The sequence below is a fragment of the Coregonus lavaretus genome (genome assembly GCF_964263955.1).
Source record: "Coregonus lavaretus genome assembly, contig: HAP1_SCAFFOLD_2136, whole genome shotgun sequence".
NCBI classification, from domain to species: Eukaryota; Metazoa; Chordata; class Actinopteri; order Salmoniformes; family Salmonidae; genus Coregonus; species Coregonus lavaretus.
The window spans coordinates 51134-69514 of NW_028165349.1; the positions used below are offsets into that span (position 1 = coordinate 51134).

At 44.7% G+C, this 18381-nt stretch overlaps 1 protein-coding gene across 1 annotated transcript in view; it reads right to left on the bottom strand.

The window, feature by feature from the left end:
• The window catches only part of LOC311115938 (anoctamin-1-like), a gene marked incomplete at both ends in the record, with an annotated part of 39970 nt that overhangs the window by 10249 nt on the left and 11340 nt on the right, over window positions 1-18381 (bottom strand). Inside the window, one exon of the mRNA XM_084191060.1 lies at window positions 10070-10248. Within this exon, the coding sequence (XP_084047186.1) occupies window positions 10070-10248 (179 nt within the window). The remainder of the gene's footprint in view (window positions 1-10069; window positions 10249-18381) is intronic.

The following is an 18381-nucleotide window of genomic DNA, read 5'->3' on the forward strand; positions in this document are numbered from 1 at the left end:
GGTATGATATAAAATGCTAACCTCCCCTGTTATTGTAATGGTGAGAGGTTAGAATGTTTTGGGGGTATGATATAAAATGCTAACCTCCCCTGTTATTGTAATGGTGAGAGGTTAGCATGTTTTAGGGGTATGATATAAAATGCTAACCTCCCCTGTTATTGTAATGGTGAGAGGTTAGCATGTCTTGGGGGTATGATATAAAATGCTAACCTCCCCTGTTATTGTAATGGTGAGAGGTTAGCATGTTTTAGGGGTATGATATAAAATGCTAACCTCCCCTGTTATTGTAATGGTGAGAGGTTAGCATGTCTTGGGGGTATGATATAAAATGCTAACCTCCCCTGTTATTGTAATGGTGAGAGGTTAGCATGTCTTGGGGGTATGATATAAAATGCTAACCTCCCCTGTTATTGTAATGGTGAGAGGTTAGCATGTCTTGGGGGTATGATATAAAATGCTAACCTCCCCTGTTATTGTAATGGTGAGAGGTTAGCATGTCTTGGGGGTATGATATAAAATGCTAACCTCCCCTGTTATTGTAATGGTGAGAGGTTAGCATGTTTTAGGGGTATGATATAAAATGCTAACCTCCCCTGTTATTGTAATGGTGAGAGGTTAGCATGTCTTGGGGGTATGATATAAAATGCTAACCTCCCCTGTTATTGTAATGGTGAGAGGTTAGCATGTCTTGGGGGTATGATATAAAATGCTAACCTCCCCTGTTATTGTAATGGTGAGAGGTTAGCATGTCTTGGGGGTATGATATAAAATGCTAACCTCCCCTGTTATTGTAATGGTGAGAGGTTAGCATGTTTTAGGGGTATGATATAAAATGCTAACCTCCCCTGTTATTGTAATGGTGAGAGGTTAGCATGTCTTGGGGGTATGATATAAAATGCTAACCTCCCCTGTTATTGTAATGGTGAGAGGTTAGCATGTCTTGGGGGTATGATATAAAATGCTAACCTCCCCTGTTATTGTAATGGTGAGAGGTTAGCATGTCTTGGGGGTATGATATAAAATGCTAACCTCCCCTGTTATTGTAATGGTGAGAGGTTAGCATGTCTTGGGGGTATGATATAAAATGCTAACCTCCCCTGTTATTGTAATGGTGAGAGGTTAGCATGTCTTGGGGGTATGATATAAAATGCTAACCTCCCCTGTTATTGTAATGGTGAGAGGTTAGCATGTTTTAGGGGTATGATATAAAATGCTAACCTCCCCTGTTATTGTAATGGTGAGAGGTTAGCATGTTTTAGGGGTATGATATAAAATGCTAACCTCCCCTGTTATTGTAATGGTGAGAGGTTAGCATGTCTTGGGGGTATGATATAAAATGCTAACCTCCCCTGTTATTGTAATGGTGAGAGGTTAGCATGTCTTGGGGGTATGATATAAAATGCTAACCTCCCCTGTTATTGTAATGGTGAGAGGTTAGCATGTTTTAGGGGTATGATATAAAATGCTAACCTCCCCTGTTATTGTAATGGTGAGAGGTTAGCATGTCTTGGGGGTATGATATAAAATGCTAACCTCCCCTGTTATTGTAATGGTGAGAGGTTAGCATGTCTTGGGGGTATGATATAAAATGCTAACCTCTCCTGTTATTGTAATGGTGAGAGGTTAGCATGTTTTAGGGGTATGATATAAAATGCTAACCTCCCCTGTTATTGTAATGGTGAGAGGTTAGCATGTCTTGGGGGTATGATATAAAATGCTAACCTCCCCTGTTATTGTAATGGTGAGAGGTTAGCATGTCTTGGGGGTATGATATAAAATGCTAACCTCCCCTGTTATTGTAATGGTGAGAGGTTAGCATGTTTTAGGGGTATGATATAAAATGCTAACCTCCCCTGTTATTGTAATGGTGAGAGGTTAGCATGTTTTAGGGGTATGATATAAAATGCTAACCTCCCCTGTTATTGTAATGGTGAGAGGTTAGCATGTCTTGGGGGTATGATATAAAATGCTAACCTCCCCTGTTATTGTAATGGTGAGAGGTTAGCATGTTTTAGGGGTATGATATAAAATGCTAACCTCCCCTGTTATTGTAATGGTGAGAGGTTAGCATGTCTTGGGGGTATGATATAAAATGCTAACCTCCCCTGTTATTGTAATGGTGAGAGGTTAGCATGTCTTGGGGGTATGATATAAAATGCTAACCTCCCCTGTTATTGTAATGGTGAGAGGTTAGTATGTTTTAGGGGTATGATATAAAATGCTAACCTCCCCTGTTATTGTAATGGTGAGAGGTTAGCATGTTTTAGGGGTATGATATAAAATGCTAACCTCTCCTGTTATTGTAATGGTGAGAGGTTAGCATGTCTTGGGGGTATGATATAAAATGCTAACCTCTCCTGTTATTGTAATGGTGAGAGGTTAGCATGTTTTAGGGGTATGATATAAAATGCTAACCTCCCCTGTTATTGTAATGGTGAGAGGTTAGCATGTCTTGGGGGTATGATATAAAATGCTAACCTCTCCTGTTATTGTAATGGTGAGAAGTTAATTCATTCATTCAGGATCATCCGTAACCATGGCAGCATCCACATGAATGTAGAAGAGTTCAGAAACATATTCTATTCTTGTTTACAATAAAAGTGACTCCAAAATGATATAATACATTATTTACCGTTCATTTCTATTGGACACAAAATAATCTGAAACACAACCAAAACAAACAGCAAATGCATCCAACAAGTTTGTAGAGTCACAAGCTTGATTTAAACATTGCATTCTAGGAATATGGGACCAAATACTAAACTTATGACTACTTTAACACACTTAGGTGAATTTGTCAAAATACTTTTGGTCTGTAATTTCTAAACGGTTCACCCGATGTGGATGAAAATACCTTCAAATTAAAGCTGACAGTCCGCACTTTAACCTCACAGTCATTGTATCATTTCAAATCCAAAGTGCTGGAGTACAGAGCCAAAACAACAAAAAATATGACACTGTCTCAATACTTTTGGAGCTCAGTGTATTTCCTCTAGATGGGTGCGTGACAGTCCAAGAGGAAGTTGGACTGATTTCCACTAGTATCTCTGGGGAACGGAGCTCCAATCTGCAAAGAAACAAGGGTCAGCACATTCCCACCCCTCCCCTCCCCCCCACCCCTCCCCTTCCTCCCTCACACAGCCAATTACCAAGTTAGCCACTATGCCAGAAAACGTGGTCAACCCCTGATAACATTCCCCCGCTGATAAAGCCCCCGGTTTCTCTAGTTCCCCAGCCCAGTGTGTTTTAGTAGAACCACAGTATGTGGTCCTGTGTTCCCCAGCCCAGTATGTGGTCCTGTGTTCCCCAGCCCAGTATGTTTTAGTAGAACCACAGTATGTGGTCCTGTGTTCCCCAGCCCAGTATGTGGTCCTGTGTTCCCCAGCCCAGTATGTTTTAGTAGAACCACAGTATGTGGTCCTGTGTTCCCCAGCCCAGTATGTTTGAGTAGAACCACAGTATGTGGTCCTGTGTTCCCCAGCCCAGTATGTTTTAGTAGAACCACAGTATGTGGTCCTGTGTTCCCCAGCCCAGTATGTGGTCCTGTGTTCCCCAGCCCAGTATGTTTTAGTAGAACCACAGTATGTGGTCCTGTGTTCCCCAGCCCAGTATGTTTTAGTAGAACCACAGTATGTGGTCCTGTGTTCCCCAGCCCAGTATGTTTTAGTAGAACCACAGTATGTGGTCCTGTGTTCCCCAGCCCAGTATGTGGTCCTGTGTTCCCCAGCCCAGTATGTGGTCCTGTGTTCCCCAGCCCAGTATGTGGTCCTGTGTTCCCCAGCCCAGTATGTGGTCCTGTGTTCCCCAGCCCAGTATGTGGTCCTGTGTTCCCCAGCCCAGTATGTGGTCCTGTGTTCCCCAGCCCAGTATGTGGTCCTGTGTTCCCCAGCCCAGTATGTTTTAGTAGAACCACAGTATGTGGTCCTGTGTGGCTCAGTTGGTAGAGCATGTTGCTTGCAATGCCAGGGCTGAGGGTTTGATTCCCGCTGGGGCCACCCATACCAAAATGCATGTATGCTTTTAAGTCACTGTGGATAAAAGTGTCTGTTAAATGGCATATATTATATACACTGAGTGGACAAAACATTAAGGACACCTGCTCTTTCCATGACAGACTGACCAGGTGAAGGCTATGACCCCTTATTGATGTCACCTGTTAAATCCACTTCAATCAGTGTAGATGAAGGGGAGGAAACAGGTTAAAGAAGGACTTTTAAGCCTTGCGACAATTGAGACATGGATTGTGTATGTGTTCCATTCAGAGGGTGAATGGGCAAGACTAAATATTTAAGTGCCTTTGAACGGGGTATGGTAGTAGATGCCAGGCGAACCGGTTTGTGTCAAGAACTGCAATGCTGCTGGGTTTTTCACACCCAACAGTTTCCCGTGTGTATCAAGAATGGTCCACCACCCAAAGGACATCCAGCCAACTTGACACAACTGTGGGAAGCATTGGAGTCAACATGAGCCAGCATCCCTGTGGAACGCTTTCGACACCTTGTAGAGTCCATGGCCTGACGAATTGAGTCTGTTCTGAGGGCATAAGGGGGGGGGGTATGGGGTGCAACTGAATATTAGGAAGGTGTTCTTTAGGTTTTACCCACTTAGTGTATCATTATGACCACACTTTGACCACTGCTCCTCTTCCATTAAAGATTTAAAGACCAGGGGAGGACGATATGGCATCTCTCCCTCCATCCTCCCCGTCCCATCCGGCCCAACCCCCAGGAAGCGAATGATCTGACCTTACTGAACAGTCTCTTTCTTTAATAAAACCTTTTCATGACACAAACGCTGTGTTTTCTGGGAATCGTTCATCAGTCATGCTCTAACACTGGAGGGGCATTCCTATAGTCTTAAATGTGACGTGATAGTGTGTTTTAAAAACAGACAGAGACGGCATTCTGTCTCTACGGTGCTGTTATGTAACAGAATCCCAACAGTCCTGCAAGGTTAGAACTGCAGGGTCTAGATGTTTGAGGTTAGAGAGACCTGCAGTGGTCCAGTCAGGCAGACAGTAACACCCTCTGTGTTGGGTTAGGAGATGGATTTGAAAACCAACAGGGCTGCAGGGTTCTGCCTCCACAGTTACGTAACAGAGTTCCCAACAGACCTGCAGGGTTAGGGTTATGCCATTTAGTAAATTATTTAAAGCCAGAGACATGGAACATGGCTGTAGGATTATTAGAGTTAGACAGACACTCTCTGTGTTAACTGGACCAACAACACTGATGATTAGAGAGAGAGGTAGCAGGAGAGAGTGGTAGCAGGAGAGAGAGAGAGGTAGCGGGAGAGAGGTAGCGGGAGAGAAAGGTAGCAGGAGAGAGAGGTAGCGGGAGAGAGAGGTAGCGGGAGAGAGAGAGAGGTAGCGGGAGAGAGGTAGCGGGAGAGAGAGGTAGCGGGAGAGAGAGGTAGCGGGAGAGAGAGGTAGCAGGAGAGAGAGGTAGCGGGAGAGAGAGAGAGGTAGCGGGAGAGAGGTAGCGGGAGAGAGAGGTAGCGGGAGAGAGAGGTAGCGGGAGAGAGAGGTAGCAGGAGAGAGAGAGGTAGCAGGAAAGAGAGGTAGCAGGGGAGAGAGGTAGCGGGAGAGAGAGGTAGCAGGAGAGAGAGAGGTAGCAGGAGAGAGAGGTAGCAGGAGAGAGAGGTAGCAGGAGAGAGAGGTAGCAGGAGAGAGAGGTAGCAGGAGAGAGAGGTAGCGGGAGAGAGAGAGAGGTAGCGGGAGAGAGGTAGCGGGAGAGAGAGGTAGCGGGAGAGAGAGGTAGCGGGAGAGAGAGGTAGCAGGGGAGAGAGGTAGCGGGAGAGAGAGGTAGCGGGAGAGAGAGGTAGCGGGAGAGAGAGGTAGCGGGAGAGAGAGGTAGCGGGAGAGAGAGGTAGCGGGAGAGAGAGGTAGCGGGAGAGAGAGGTAAGCAGGAGAGAGAGGTAGCAGGAGAGAGAGGTAGCAGGAGAGAGAGGTAGCTGACTGATGGGAGCACCATGGATCCTGACTGATGGGAGCACCATGGAGGCAGCATGGGAGCACCATGGAGGCAGCATGGGAGCACCATGGAGGCAGCATGGGAGCACCATGGAGGCAGCATGGGAGCACCATGGATCATCAAGCACCAGTCTCTAATGTCAGTCCAACCTGTTACGTTCCCGCAGCAAGAACACCAAAAATCGTCGCTCAAACAGAAGGGGACAAACAAACAAAGAGTGACTGACAACAACCAAAACGAAACAGTTGGGATTTTAGGAGGGGTTCTGAAAGTCACTCATGGGGGTGTCCACTGGAGGTTGACTAGCAACAACAACTGGGCCCTAAAAGACACCCACCATGAGACCCACTGAATCTGCCCAAGAAGAGGCCAACAAAATGAAAACCAAACTTAGAAACAGGAAGCAAACCAAAAAGTAGAGCAAAACAGAAACAGGGAAGATCAGATAAAGGAATTTTTTTCTCTCAAGACAACTGGAGCACTGGGCCAGCCACTCTTAAATATCACCTGGGCCAGCCACTCTTAAATATCACAGGTAAAACACCTTCTGACTAACGAGATGACAAGCCAGCACAGGTGTAACACATACTAAATAACGAGGTGACACCAATCGGTGCGCCCACCGTACTAACGTCCAACCTGAAAAATCTAAAAGCCTGTAAGAATCTTCTGACTACCAGCACTCCACAGCATGGAGGCTTCAATGAGAGGAGAGACACAATGTGGTGTGGTGCTAACCTGCAGACGGTGATCTCAGCGAGGAGTGGTGTGGTACTAACCTGCAGACGGTGATCTCAGCGAGGAGGTGCTAACCTGCAGACGGTGATCTCAGCGAGGAGTGGTGTGGTACTAACCTGCAGACGGTGATCTCAGCGAGGAGGTGCTAACCTGCAGACGGTGATCTCAGCGAGGAGTGGTGTGGTACTAACCTGCAGACGGTGATCTCAGCGAGGAGTGAGGAGGTACTAACCTGCAGACGGTGATCTCAGCGAGGAGTGAGGAGGTACTAACCTGCAGACGGTGATCTCAGCGAGGAGTGAGGAGGTACTAACCTGCAGACGGTGATCTCAGCGAGGAGTGAGGAGGTACTAACCTGCAGACGGTGATCTCAGCGAGGAGTGAGGAGGTGCTAACCTGCAGACGGTGATCTCAGCGAGGAGGTGCTAACCTGCAGACGGTGATCTCAGCGAGGAGGTGCTAACCTGCAGACGGTGATCTCAGCGAGGAGTGAGGAGGTGCTAACCTGCAGACGGTGATCTCAGCGAGGAGTGGTGTGGTACTAACCTGCAGACGGTGATCTCAGCGAGGAGGTGCTAACCTGCAGACGGTGATCTCAGCGAGGAGTGGTGTGGTACTAACCTGCAGACGGTGATCTCAGCGAGGAGTGAGGAGGTACTAACCTGCAGACGGTGATCTCAGCGAGGAGGTGCTAACCTGCAGACGGTGATCTCAGCGAGGAGTGAGGAGGTGCTAACCTGCAGACGGTGATCTCAGCGAGGAGTGGTGTGGTACTAACCTGCAGACGGTGATCTCAGCGAGGAGGTGCTAACCTGCAGACGGTGATCTCAGCGAGGAGTGGTGTGGTACTAACCTGCAGACAGTGATCTCAGCGAGGAGTTGCTAACCTGCAGACGGTGATCTCTCGCGAGGAGTGAGGAGGTGCTAACCTGCAGACGGTGATCTCAGCGAGGAGTGGTGTGGTACTAACCTGCAGACGGTGATCTCAGCGAGGAGTGAGGAGGTACTAACCTGCAGATGGTGATCTCAGCGAGGAGGTGCTAACCTGCAGACAGTGATCTCAGCGAGGAGTGAGGAGGTACTAACCTGCAGACGGTGATCTCAGCGAGGAGTGAGGAGGTACTAACCTGCAGACGGTGATCTCAGCGAGGAGTGAGGAGGTACTAACCTGCAGACGGTGATCTCAGCGAGGAGTGAGGAGGTACTAACCTGCAGACGGTGATCTCAGCGAGGAGTGAGGAGGTGCTAACCTGCAGACGGTGATCTCAGCGAGGAGTGGTGTGGTACTAACCTGCAGACGGTGATCTCAGCAAGGAGTGAGGAGGTACTAACCTGCAGACGGTGATCTCAGCGAGGAGGTGCTAACCTGCAGACGGTGATCTCAGCGAGGAGGTACTAACCTGCAGACGGTGATCTCAGTGAGGAGGTGCTAACCTGCAGACGGTGATCTCAGCGAGGAGTGAGGAGGTACTAACCTGCAGACGGTGATCTCAGCGAGGAGTGAGGAGGTACTAACCTGCAGACGGTGATCTCAGCGAGGAGTGAGGAGGTGCTAACCAGCAGACGGTGATCTCAGCGAGGAGTGAGGGGGTGCTAACCTGCAGACGGTGATCTCAGCGAGGAGTGAGGAGGTGCTAACCTGCAGACGGTGATCTCAGCGAGGAGTGAGGAGGTACTAACCTGCAGACGGTGATCTCAGCGAGGAGTGAGGAGGTACTAACCTGCAGACGGTGATCTCAGCGAGGAGGTGCTAACCTGCAGACGGTGATCTCAGCGAGGAGTGAGGAGGTGCTAACCTGCAGATGGTGATCTCAGCGAGGAGTGGTGTGGTACTAACCTGCAGACGGTGATCTCAGCGAGGAGGTGCTAACCTGCAGACGGTGATCTCAGCGAGGAGTGAGGAGGTACTAACCTGCAGACGGTGATCTCAGCGAGGAGGTGCTAACCTGCAGACGGTGATCTCAGCGAGGAGTGAGGAGGTGCTAACCTGCAGACGGTGATCTCAGCGAGGAGTGGTGTGGTACTAACCTGCAGACGGTGATCTCAGCGAGGAGTGAGGAGGTACTAACCTGCAGACGGTGATCTCAGCGAGGAGGTGCTAACCTGCAGACGGTGATCTCAGCGAGGAGTGAGGAGGTACTAACCTGCAGACGGTGATCTCAGCGAGGAGTGAGGAGGTGCTAACTTGCAGACGGTGATCTCAGCGAGGAGTGGTGTGGTACTAACCTGCAGACGGTGATCTCAGCGAGGAGTGAGGAGGTACTAACCTGCAGACGGTGATCTCAGCGAGGAGGTGCTAACCTGCAGACAGTGATCTCAGCGAGGAGTGAGGAGGTGCTAACCTGCAGACGGTGATCTCAGCGAGGAGTGAGGAGGTGCTAACCTGCAGACGGTGATCTTAGCGAGGAGTGAGGAGGTGCTAACCTGCAGACGGTGATCTCAGCGAGGAGGTGCTAACCTGCAGACGGTGATCTCAGCGAGGAGTGAGGAGGTGCTAACCTGCAGACGGTGATCTCAGCGAGGAGGTGCTAACCTGCAGACGTTGATCTCAGCGAGGAGGTGCTAACCTGCAGACGGTGATCTCAGCGAGGAGTGAGGAGGTGCTAACCTGCAGACGGTGATCTCAGCGAGGAGCGAGGAGGTGCTAACCTGCAGACGGTGATCTCAGCGAGGAGGTGCTAACCTGCAGACGGTGATCTCAGCGAGGAGGTGCTAACCTGCAGACGGTGATCTCAGCGAGGAGGTGCTAACCTGCAGACGGTGATCTCAGCGAGGAGTGAGGAGGTGCTAACCTGCAGACGGTGATCTCAGCGAGGAGTGAGGAGGTGCTAACCTGCAGACGGTGATCTCAGCGAGGAGTGAGGAGGTGCTAACCTGCAGACGGTGATCTCAGCGAGGAGTGAGGAGGTACTAACCTGCAGACGGTGATCTCAGCGAGGAGTGAGGAGGTGCTAACCTGCAGACGGTGATCTCAGCGAGGAGTGAGGAGGTACTAACCTGCAGACGGTGATCTCAGCGAGGAGTGAGGAGGTACTAACCTGCAGACGGTGATCTCAGCGAGGAGTGAGGAGGTACTAACCTGCAGACGGTGATCTCAGCGAGGAGTGAGGAGGTACTAACCTGCAGACGGTGATCTCAGCGAGGAGTGAGGAGGTACTAACCTGCAGACGGTGATCTCAGCGAGGAGGTACTAACCTGCAGACGATGATCTCAGCGAGGAGTGAGGAGGTGCTAACCTGCAGACGGTGATCTCAGCGAGGAGTGAGGAGGTACTAACCTGCAGACGGTGATCTCAGCGAGGAGTGAGGAGGTGCTAACCTGCAGACGGTGATCTCAGCGAGGAGTGAGGAGGTACTAACCTGCAGACGGTGATCTCAGCGAGGAGTGAGGAGGTGGGGGCTTTGCCAGGTCTGAAGTTGGACACGTTGAAGTGAGAGAGGGTGTGGTCTATGAAGCCGTGCATGGTGCCCGTCTGACTGTACATGTACTGGTACACCAGCCTGGGAATGAAGTCCGACGTAAACGAGATCACAAACGCCTGACAGGGAGAGAGAGCACATTAAAGGGAGACTGGGAGATTTACATTTATTAAAGGGAGCCTGTGAGATTGACATGTATTAAAGGGAGACTGTGAGATTGACATTTATTAAAGGGACACTGTGAGATTGACATTTATTAAAGGGAGACTGTGAGATTGACATTTATCAAAGGGAGACTGTGAGAATGAAATGTATTAAGTGTCACATGATCTGTCACATGATCTCAGTATATATACATCTGTTCTGAAAGGCCCCAGAGTCTGCAACACCACTAAGCAAGGGGCACCACCAAGCAAGCGGCACCATGAAGACCAAGGAGCTCTCCAAACAGGTCAGGGACAAAGTTGTGGAGAAGTACAGATCAGGGTTGGGTTATAAACTCTTGGCAGGTTTGTTGTGGTGCCAAATTCTTTCCATTTTTTTATAATGGATTTAATGGTGCTCCGTGGGATGTTCAAAGTTTCGGATATTATTTTATAACCTGATCTGTACTTCTCCACAACTTTGTCCCTGACCTGTTTGGAGAGCTCCTTGGTCTTCCTGGTGCTGCTTGCTTGGTGGAGGTAATTGGTTGCACCAGATCTTATTTAGTGGCTTCATAGCAAAGGGGGTGAATACATATGCACGCACCACTTTTCCGTAATTTATTTTTTCGAATTTTTTGAAACAAGTAATTTTTTTCATTTCACTTCACCAATTTGGACTATTTTGTGTATGTCCATTACATGAAATCCAAATAAAAATCAATTTAAATGACAGGTTGTAATGCAACAAAATAGGAAAAATGATGAATCCTTTTGCAAGGCACTGTATGTGTGTGGAGGTGGTTCCCAGGGAGAAGCTGGTCCCTGAAGGCAGATCGTGCCCCTACGGTCTCTCTCTGACATGATAATATAAATCTGCTCTATATTAAAGTCAACTGCCAGGGCTTACAGCCCGTGACATCACACACACACTGTTGATTTAAGGTTTACAGCAGCAAAACGATCCACATGAAACATAAAACCACCATTATTATTCTGACTGAATATCACTCGTCTCCATTACTACACATTATCTCATCACATCAAACAGAGAGACATATTACAGAGGACATTATCTCGAGTAGAACTAAACATTTTGGGGGATTATCTGATTGATCCATTTACATCATTCAGTCTAGGATGATGTCTAGCTGGATCAGGAGTTAGGCTCCCGAGTGGAGCAGCGGTCTAAGGCACTGCATCTCAGTGCTAGAGGCGTCACTACAGACCGAGTGGAGCAGCGGTCTAAGGCACTGCATCTCAGGGCTTGAGGCGTCACTACAGACCGAGTGGCGCAGCGGTCTAAGGCACTGCATCTCAGTGCTTGAGGCGTCACTACAGACCGAGTGGAGCAGCGGTCTAAGGCACTGCATCTCAGTGCTTGAGGCGTCACTACAGACCGAGTGGAGCAGCGGTCTAAGGCACTGCATCTCAGCGCTAGAGGCGTCACTATAGACACCCTGGTTCGATTCCAGGCTGTATCACAACCGGCCGTGATTGGGAGTCCCATAGGGCGGCGCACAATTGGTGTTTGGCCGGTGTAGGCCGCCATTGTAAATAAGAATGTGTTCTTAACTGACTTGCCTAGTTAAATAAAGGTTAAATAAATAAAATAAATGAGCAACACCCTAAAAGGCTCTGAAAAGCTGCCGATTATCTCCGGCCCCGTGCCGTCGCTGGTCTTTAAGCCAGATATGAGGTGCTAAGAACCTTCTGCAGCCCACATCATCTTTTGCTTCCAAAAAGTGTTGAAATTCTCAATAAAAGTTATGCCAACAGATTGGCAGTAGTCAGGCTGCAGAAGTTTCACCAGGCTTCATATTTGGCTTAAAGACTCCTGCCACTCTGTTGGCAGAACCTTTGAGAATAGACACTTTTGGAAGCAAAAGATGCTCTACAGAGACGGACTCCGCCCCAAACCATCAAGGAGCCTGGACCCTCTCGTCACATTTCAAGGCCTAAATTATGATTGTGAAATGCAGGCTTCAGACAATCTAAAAGACCTGTAATGATCTAAACCCAACCCAGCGGGTGACTAAGCCGACACGGCCCAACCCTTCAGATCCTTCAAAGTCAACTAGAGAAATATGTATTAGATATTAGTGACCACCGCCCAGCTGTTTGTGTTAGAGACGTGATAATACAAAAATCTAAGCCTCGTTTCGTCACAAAGAGGAACTTAAAAAACTTCAGTGAACAGGCTTTTTTACATGATCTTTATTTTAGTGACCTTGATTGTATTTTAGCTATCCCTGAACCTGATTTAGCTTTCAGCCTTTTTGCAGATGTCTTCAATACCATTGTGGATAATCATGCTCCCTTCAAAAAGCTAAGGGTTAATGGTAGGTTGAATGTCTGGTACACTCCGGAATTATCAGAAGTCATTCATAAGAGATGATGCTTGGGTCAAGGCCAGGAACACAGGCTTAGGCATGGACTGGCAAGCTTTTTAAGCAACTGAGTAATCATTGTGTAAGACAAATCAGAAAGGTTAAATCTGATTATTATGTAACCGCTCCTTGGGATTGTAATGGGAACCGGGAAAAATTCTGGAAAACTGTCAAATCCCTGAAGGGTTGTTTCTCCTCTCTGCCACAACAAATTAATTCAGACACAGGCCTCATTACAAAAAAAAGACACCATCATTCATGCATTTAATCACCATTTTATTTCAGCGGGCTCTCTCTTTGAAATAACTTCTAAGCCTGTTCACAATGATATTGGGCTGGATGCTGATAGGGGAAACTTGCTGAATGATCAGAGAAATGATAGTCAAAGCTTTTATTTTAGGCCGTTTACAGAGAAATAAGTCCTGGATGCTTTGATAGCAGTAGACAAGAAATCCACAGGGGTCGACCAATAGGATTCCGGTCTGCTTAGGTGTGCAGCACCCATCATTGTTGGCTCAACAGCACCACCACCACCATGCTTGACCTTTGGTATGATGTTCTTACTGTGGAATGCAGAGTTTGGTTTTCGCCAGGCATTACTGGAACCATGTCGTCCAAAAAGTTATACTTTTGAATCATCTGTCCATAGAACGTTCTTCCAAGAGTCTTGGTAATCATCCAGGTGCTTTTTGGCAAACTTGAGTCAACTTTTTGGATGAGATGGGTCCCATTATGCCTGGCCAAAACCAAACACTGCATTCCACAGTAAGAACATCATACCAAAGGTCAAGCATGGTGGGTCAAGCATGGTGGTGGTGGTGGTGGTGGTGTGATGGTTTGGGGATGCTTTGCTGCCTCAGGACCTGGACAACTTGCCTTAATAGAAGGAACCATGAATTCTGCTCTGTATCAGAGAATTCTACAGGAGAATGTCAGACCATCCGTCTGTGAGCTGAAGCTGAAGCGCAGCTGGGTCATGCAGCAAGACAATTATCCAAAACACACAATCAAGTCTACATGAAAATTGCTAAAAAGCAACAAATTGGAAGTTTTGGAATGGCCTAGTCAAAGTCCAGACCTAATCCCAATTGAGATGTTGTGGCAGGACTTGAAACGAGCAGTTCATGCTTGAAAACCCACACGTCACTGAGTTAAAGCAGTTCTGCATGGAAGAGTGGGCCAAAATTCCTCCACAGCGACGTGAGAGACTGATCAACAACTACAGGAAGCATTTGGTTGGAGTCATTGCAGCTAAAGGTGGCACAACCAGTTATTGAGTGTAAGGGGGCAATTACTTTTTCACACAGGGGAATTGGGTGTTGCATAACTTTGTTTATGAAATAAATGAAATAAATATGTAATTGTTGTGTTATTTGTTCACTTATGTTCCCTTGATCTAATATTAGGTTTTGGTTGAAGATCTGATAACATTCAGTATCACAAATATGCAAATGTAGAAAGGGGGCAAATACTTTTTCACAGCACTGTATATAAATGCTATTGGTCAATCTGTTCAAACATGTAACTGTAATCTATATTTAGATGATCCTATTATGAACGCAATTGCCCCGACTGCTGACCTGGCTGTGAAAAGGCTACAGTCCCATTTTGCAGTTGTGTAGGAAGCCCTTACTGATTTAAAACTGGTACCTAAAAGGATCTGACCCTTTTTTTCAATTTTCGCCTAAAATTGCATACCCAAATCTAACTGCCTGTAGCTCAGGACCTGAAGCAAGGATATGTATATTCTTGACATCATTTGAAAGGAAACACTTTGAAGTTTGTGGAAATGTCAGAGAATATAACATTTTAGATCTGGTAAAAGTTAAACAAAAAACATGCGTTTTCAATTATTTCTTTTTTGAATCGTCTTTCAAATGCAAGAGAAAGGCCAGACAGTGATGTAGGATTCTAGGTGTAATTTAGATGTTGTCCACAAGATGGCAGCAGTGTGTGTGCAAAGTTTCAGACTGATCCAGTGAAGAATTACATCACTACACAGTATTTGGTATTGAGTATGCCAGGAGTTTTCCCAAATGTGGCGAATTGGTAAATTTATACATTTTCATGTACATAACTATAGAGAACATACAAAAATGCTATGGTAATAAAAAAATGTACATTTACACACTCCCAGGAATGTCATACATGATGGATCATTAGCTTCCCTACAGAAAATACACTAACCTTCACACATCTAGATGGCGGGGTGGGGGCGGAGCCAGAGACAGTAGTGGGGTCAAACTGTAGAACCCAGTTCCTACATTTGAATATGAAATGTTTTTTTTTCTTCAAACAAAACTATGCTACATTGTATCTCTGGGACCCTTAGGATGACAAATCAGAGCAAGATTACTGAATGTAAGTACATTATTTACCTTCAGAGGTGAATGTTCCAAACCAGTTGCCGTGACAACAGTGTTTAGTTGTTGTGCACTATCCTCAAACAATAGCATGGTATTTTTTTTGCTGTAATAGCGACTGTAAATTGGACAATGCAGTTAGAGTGACAAGAATTTAAGCATTCTGCCCATGTAAGACATGTCTATGTCCCGGAAAGTTTGCTGTTGTTTAACAACGCCATTCATATCGCATATTGAGCAGCAACTGTCCCGGTATAGGGACACCGATCCCGTAGAGGTTAATACAGGCTAAACTAAATACATGTTTTCAAGTTCTCTCAGATGGATTACATCTTTACTCATCGGATGGTTCTATAATCGAACGAGTCCCAGCATACAAATACCTTGCAATCTGGGTTGACAATGATTTATCATCTTTTTAAAAACATACAACTGAGCTTGTTAAGAAACAAACATTTTATTTTTTATTTTTACAGAAACAGATCTTGTCTCTCTCTAGTCAGCAGGAAGCAGATTGTGCAGTCAACCTTTCTACCTGTTGTTGTTATGGTGATACTATTTATCAACCTTTCTACCTGTTGTTGTTATGGTGATACTATTTATCAACCTTTCTACCTGTTGTTATGGTGATACTATTTATCAACCTTTCTACCTGTTGTTGATTATGGTGATACTATTTATCAACCTTTCTACCTGTTGGTGATTATGGTGATACTATTTATCAACCTTTCTACCTGTTGGTGATTATGGTGATACTATTTATCAACCTTTACCTGTTGTTATGGTGATACTATTTATCAACCTTTCTACCTGTTGTTGTTATGGTGATACAATTTATCAACCTTTCTACCTGTTGGTGATTATGGTGATACTATTTATCAACCTTTCTACCTGTTGGTGATTATGGTGATACTATTTATCAACCTTTCTACCTGTTGTTATGGTGATACTATTTATCAACATTTCTACCTGTTGTTATGGTGATACTATTTATCAACCTTTCTACCTGTTGTTATGGTGATACTATTTATCAGCCTTTCTACCTGTTGTTGATTATGGTGATACTATTTATCAACCTTTCTACCTGTTGGTGATTATGGTGATACTATTTATCAACCTTTCTACCTGTTGTTATGGTGATACTATTTATCAACCTTTCTACCTGTTGTTGATTATGGTGATACTATTTATCAACCTTTCTACCTGTTGTTATGGTGATACTATTTATCAGCCTTTCTACCTGTTGTTGATTATGGTGATACTATTTATCAACCTTTCTACCTGTTGGTGATTATGGTGATACTATTTATCAACCTTTCTACCTGTTGTTATGGTGATACTATTTATCAACCTTTCTACCTGTTGGTGATTATGGTGATACTATTTATCAACCTTTCTACCTGTTGTTGATTATGGTGATACTATTTATCAACCTTTCTACCTGTTGGTGATTATGGTGATACTATTTATCAACCTTTCTACCTGTTGTTATGGTCATACTATTTATCAGCCTTTCTACCTGTTGGTGATTATGGTGATACTATTTATCAACCTTTCTACCTGTTGTTGATTATGGTGATACTATTTATCAACCTTTCTACCTGTTGGTGATTATGGTGATACTATTTATCAACCTTTCTACCTGTTGTTATGGTGATACTATTTATCAACCTTTCTACCTGTTGTTGATTATGGTGATACTATTTATCAACCTTTCTACCTGTTGTTGATTATGGTGATACTATTTATCAGCCTTTCTACCTGTTGGTGATTATGGTGATACTATTTATCAACCTTTCTACCTGTTGGTGATTATGGTGATACTATTTATCAGCCTTTCTACCTGTTGGTGATTATGGTGATACTATTTATCAACCTTTCTACCTGTTGGTGATTATGGTGATACTATTTATCAACCTTTCTACCTGTTGGTGATTATGGTGATACTATTTATCAACCTTTCTACCTGTTGGTGATTATGGTGATACTATTTATCAACCTTTCTACCTGTTGTTATGGTGATACTATTTATCAACCTTTATACCTGTTGTTGTTATGGTGATACTATTTATCAACCTTTCTACCTGTTGTTGTTATGGTGATACTATTTATCAACCTTTCTACCTGTTGGTGATTATGGTGATACTATTTATCAACCTTTCTACCTGTTGGTGATTATGGTGATACTATTTATCAACCTTTCTACCTGTTGTTATGGTGATACTATTTATCAACCTTTCTACCTGTTGTTGATTATGGTGATACTATTTATCAACCTTTCTACCTGTTGGTGATTATGGTGATACTATTTATCAACCTTTCTACCTGTTGGTGATTATGGTGATACTATTTATCAACCTTTCTACCTGTTGTTGATTATGGTGATACTATTTATCAACCTTTCTACCTGTTGTTATGGTGATACTATTTATCAACCTTTCTACCTGTTGGTGATTATGGTGATACTATTTATCAACCTTTCTACCTGTTGGTGATTATGGTGATACTATTTATCAGCCTTTCTACCTGTTGTTATGGTGATACTATTTATCAGCCTTTCTACCTGTTGTTGATTATGGTGATACTATTTATCAACCTTTCTACCTGTTGGTGATTATGGTGATACTATTTATCAACCTTTACCTGTTGTTATGGTGATACTATTTATCAACCTTTCTACCTGTTGGTGATTATGGTGATACTATTTATCAACCTTTCTACCTGTTGGTGATTATGGTGATACTATTTATCAACCTTTCTACCTGTTGTTATGGTGATACTATTTATCAACCTTTCTACCTGTTGGTGATTATGGTGATACTATTTATCAACCTTTCTACCTGTTGGTGATTATGGTGATACTATTTATCAGCCTTTCTACCTGTTGTTGTTATGGTGATACTATTTATCAACCTTTCTACCTGTTGGTGATTATGGTGATACTATTTATCAGCCTTTCTACCTGTTGGTGATTATGGTGATACTATTTATCAGCCTTTCTACCTGTTGGTGTTATGGTGATACTATTTATCAGCCTTTCTACCTGTTGTTGTTATGGTGATACTATTTATCAACCTTTCTACCTGTTGTTGTTATGGTGATACTATTTATCAACCTTTCTACCTGTTGGTGATTATGGTGATACTATTTATCAACCTTTCTACCTGTTGGTGATTATGGTGATACTATTTACCAGCCTTTCTACCTGTTGTTATGGTGATACTATTTATCAGCCTTTCTACCTGTTGGTGATTATGGTGATACTATTTATCAACCTTTCTACCTGTTGTTATGGTGATACAATTTATCAACCTTTCTATCTACCTGTTGTTATGGTGATACAATTTATCAACCTT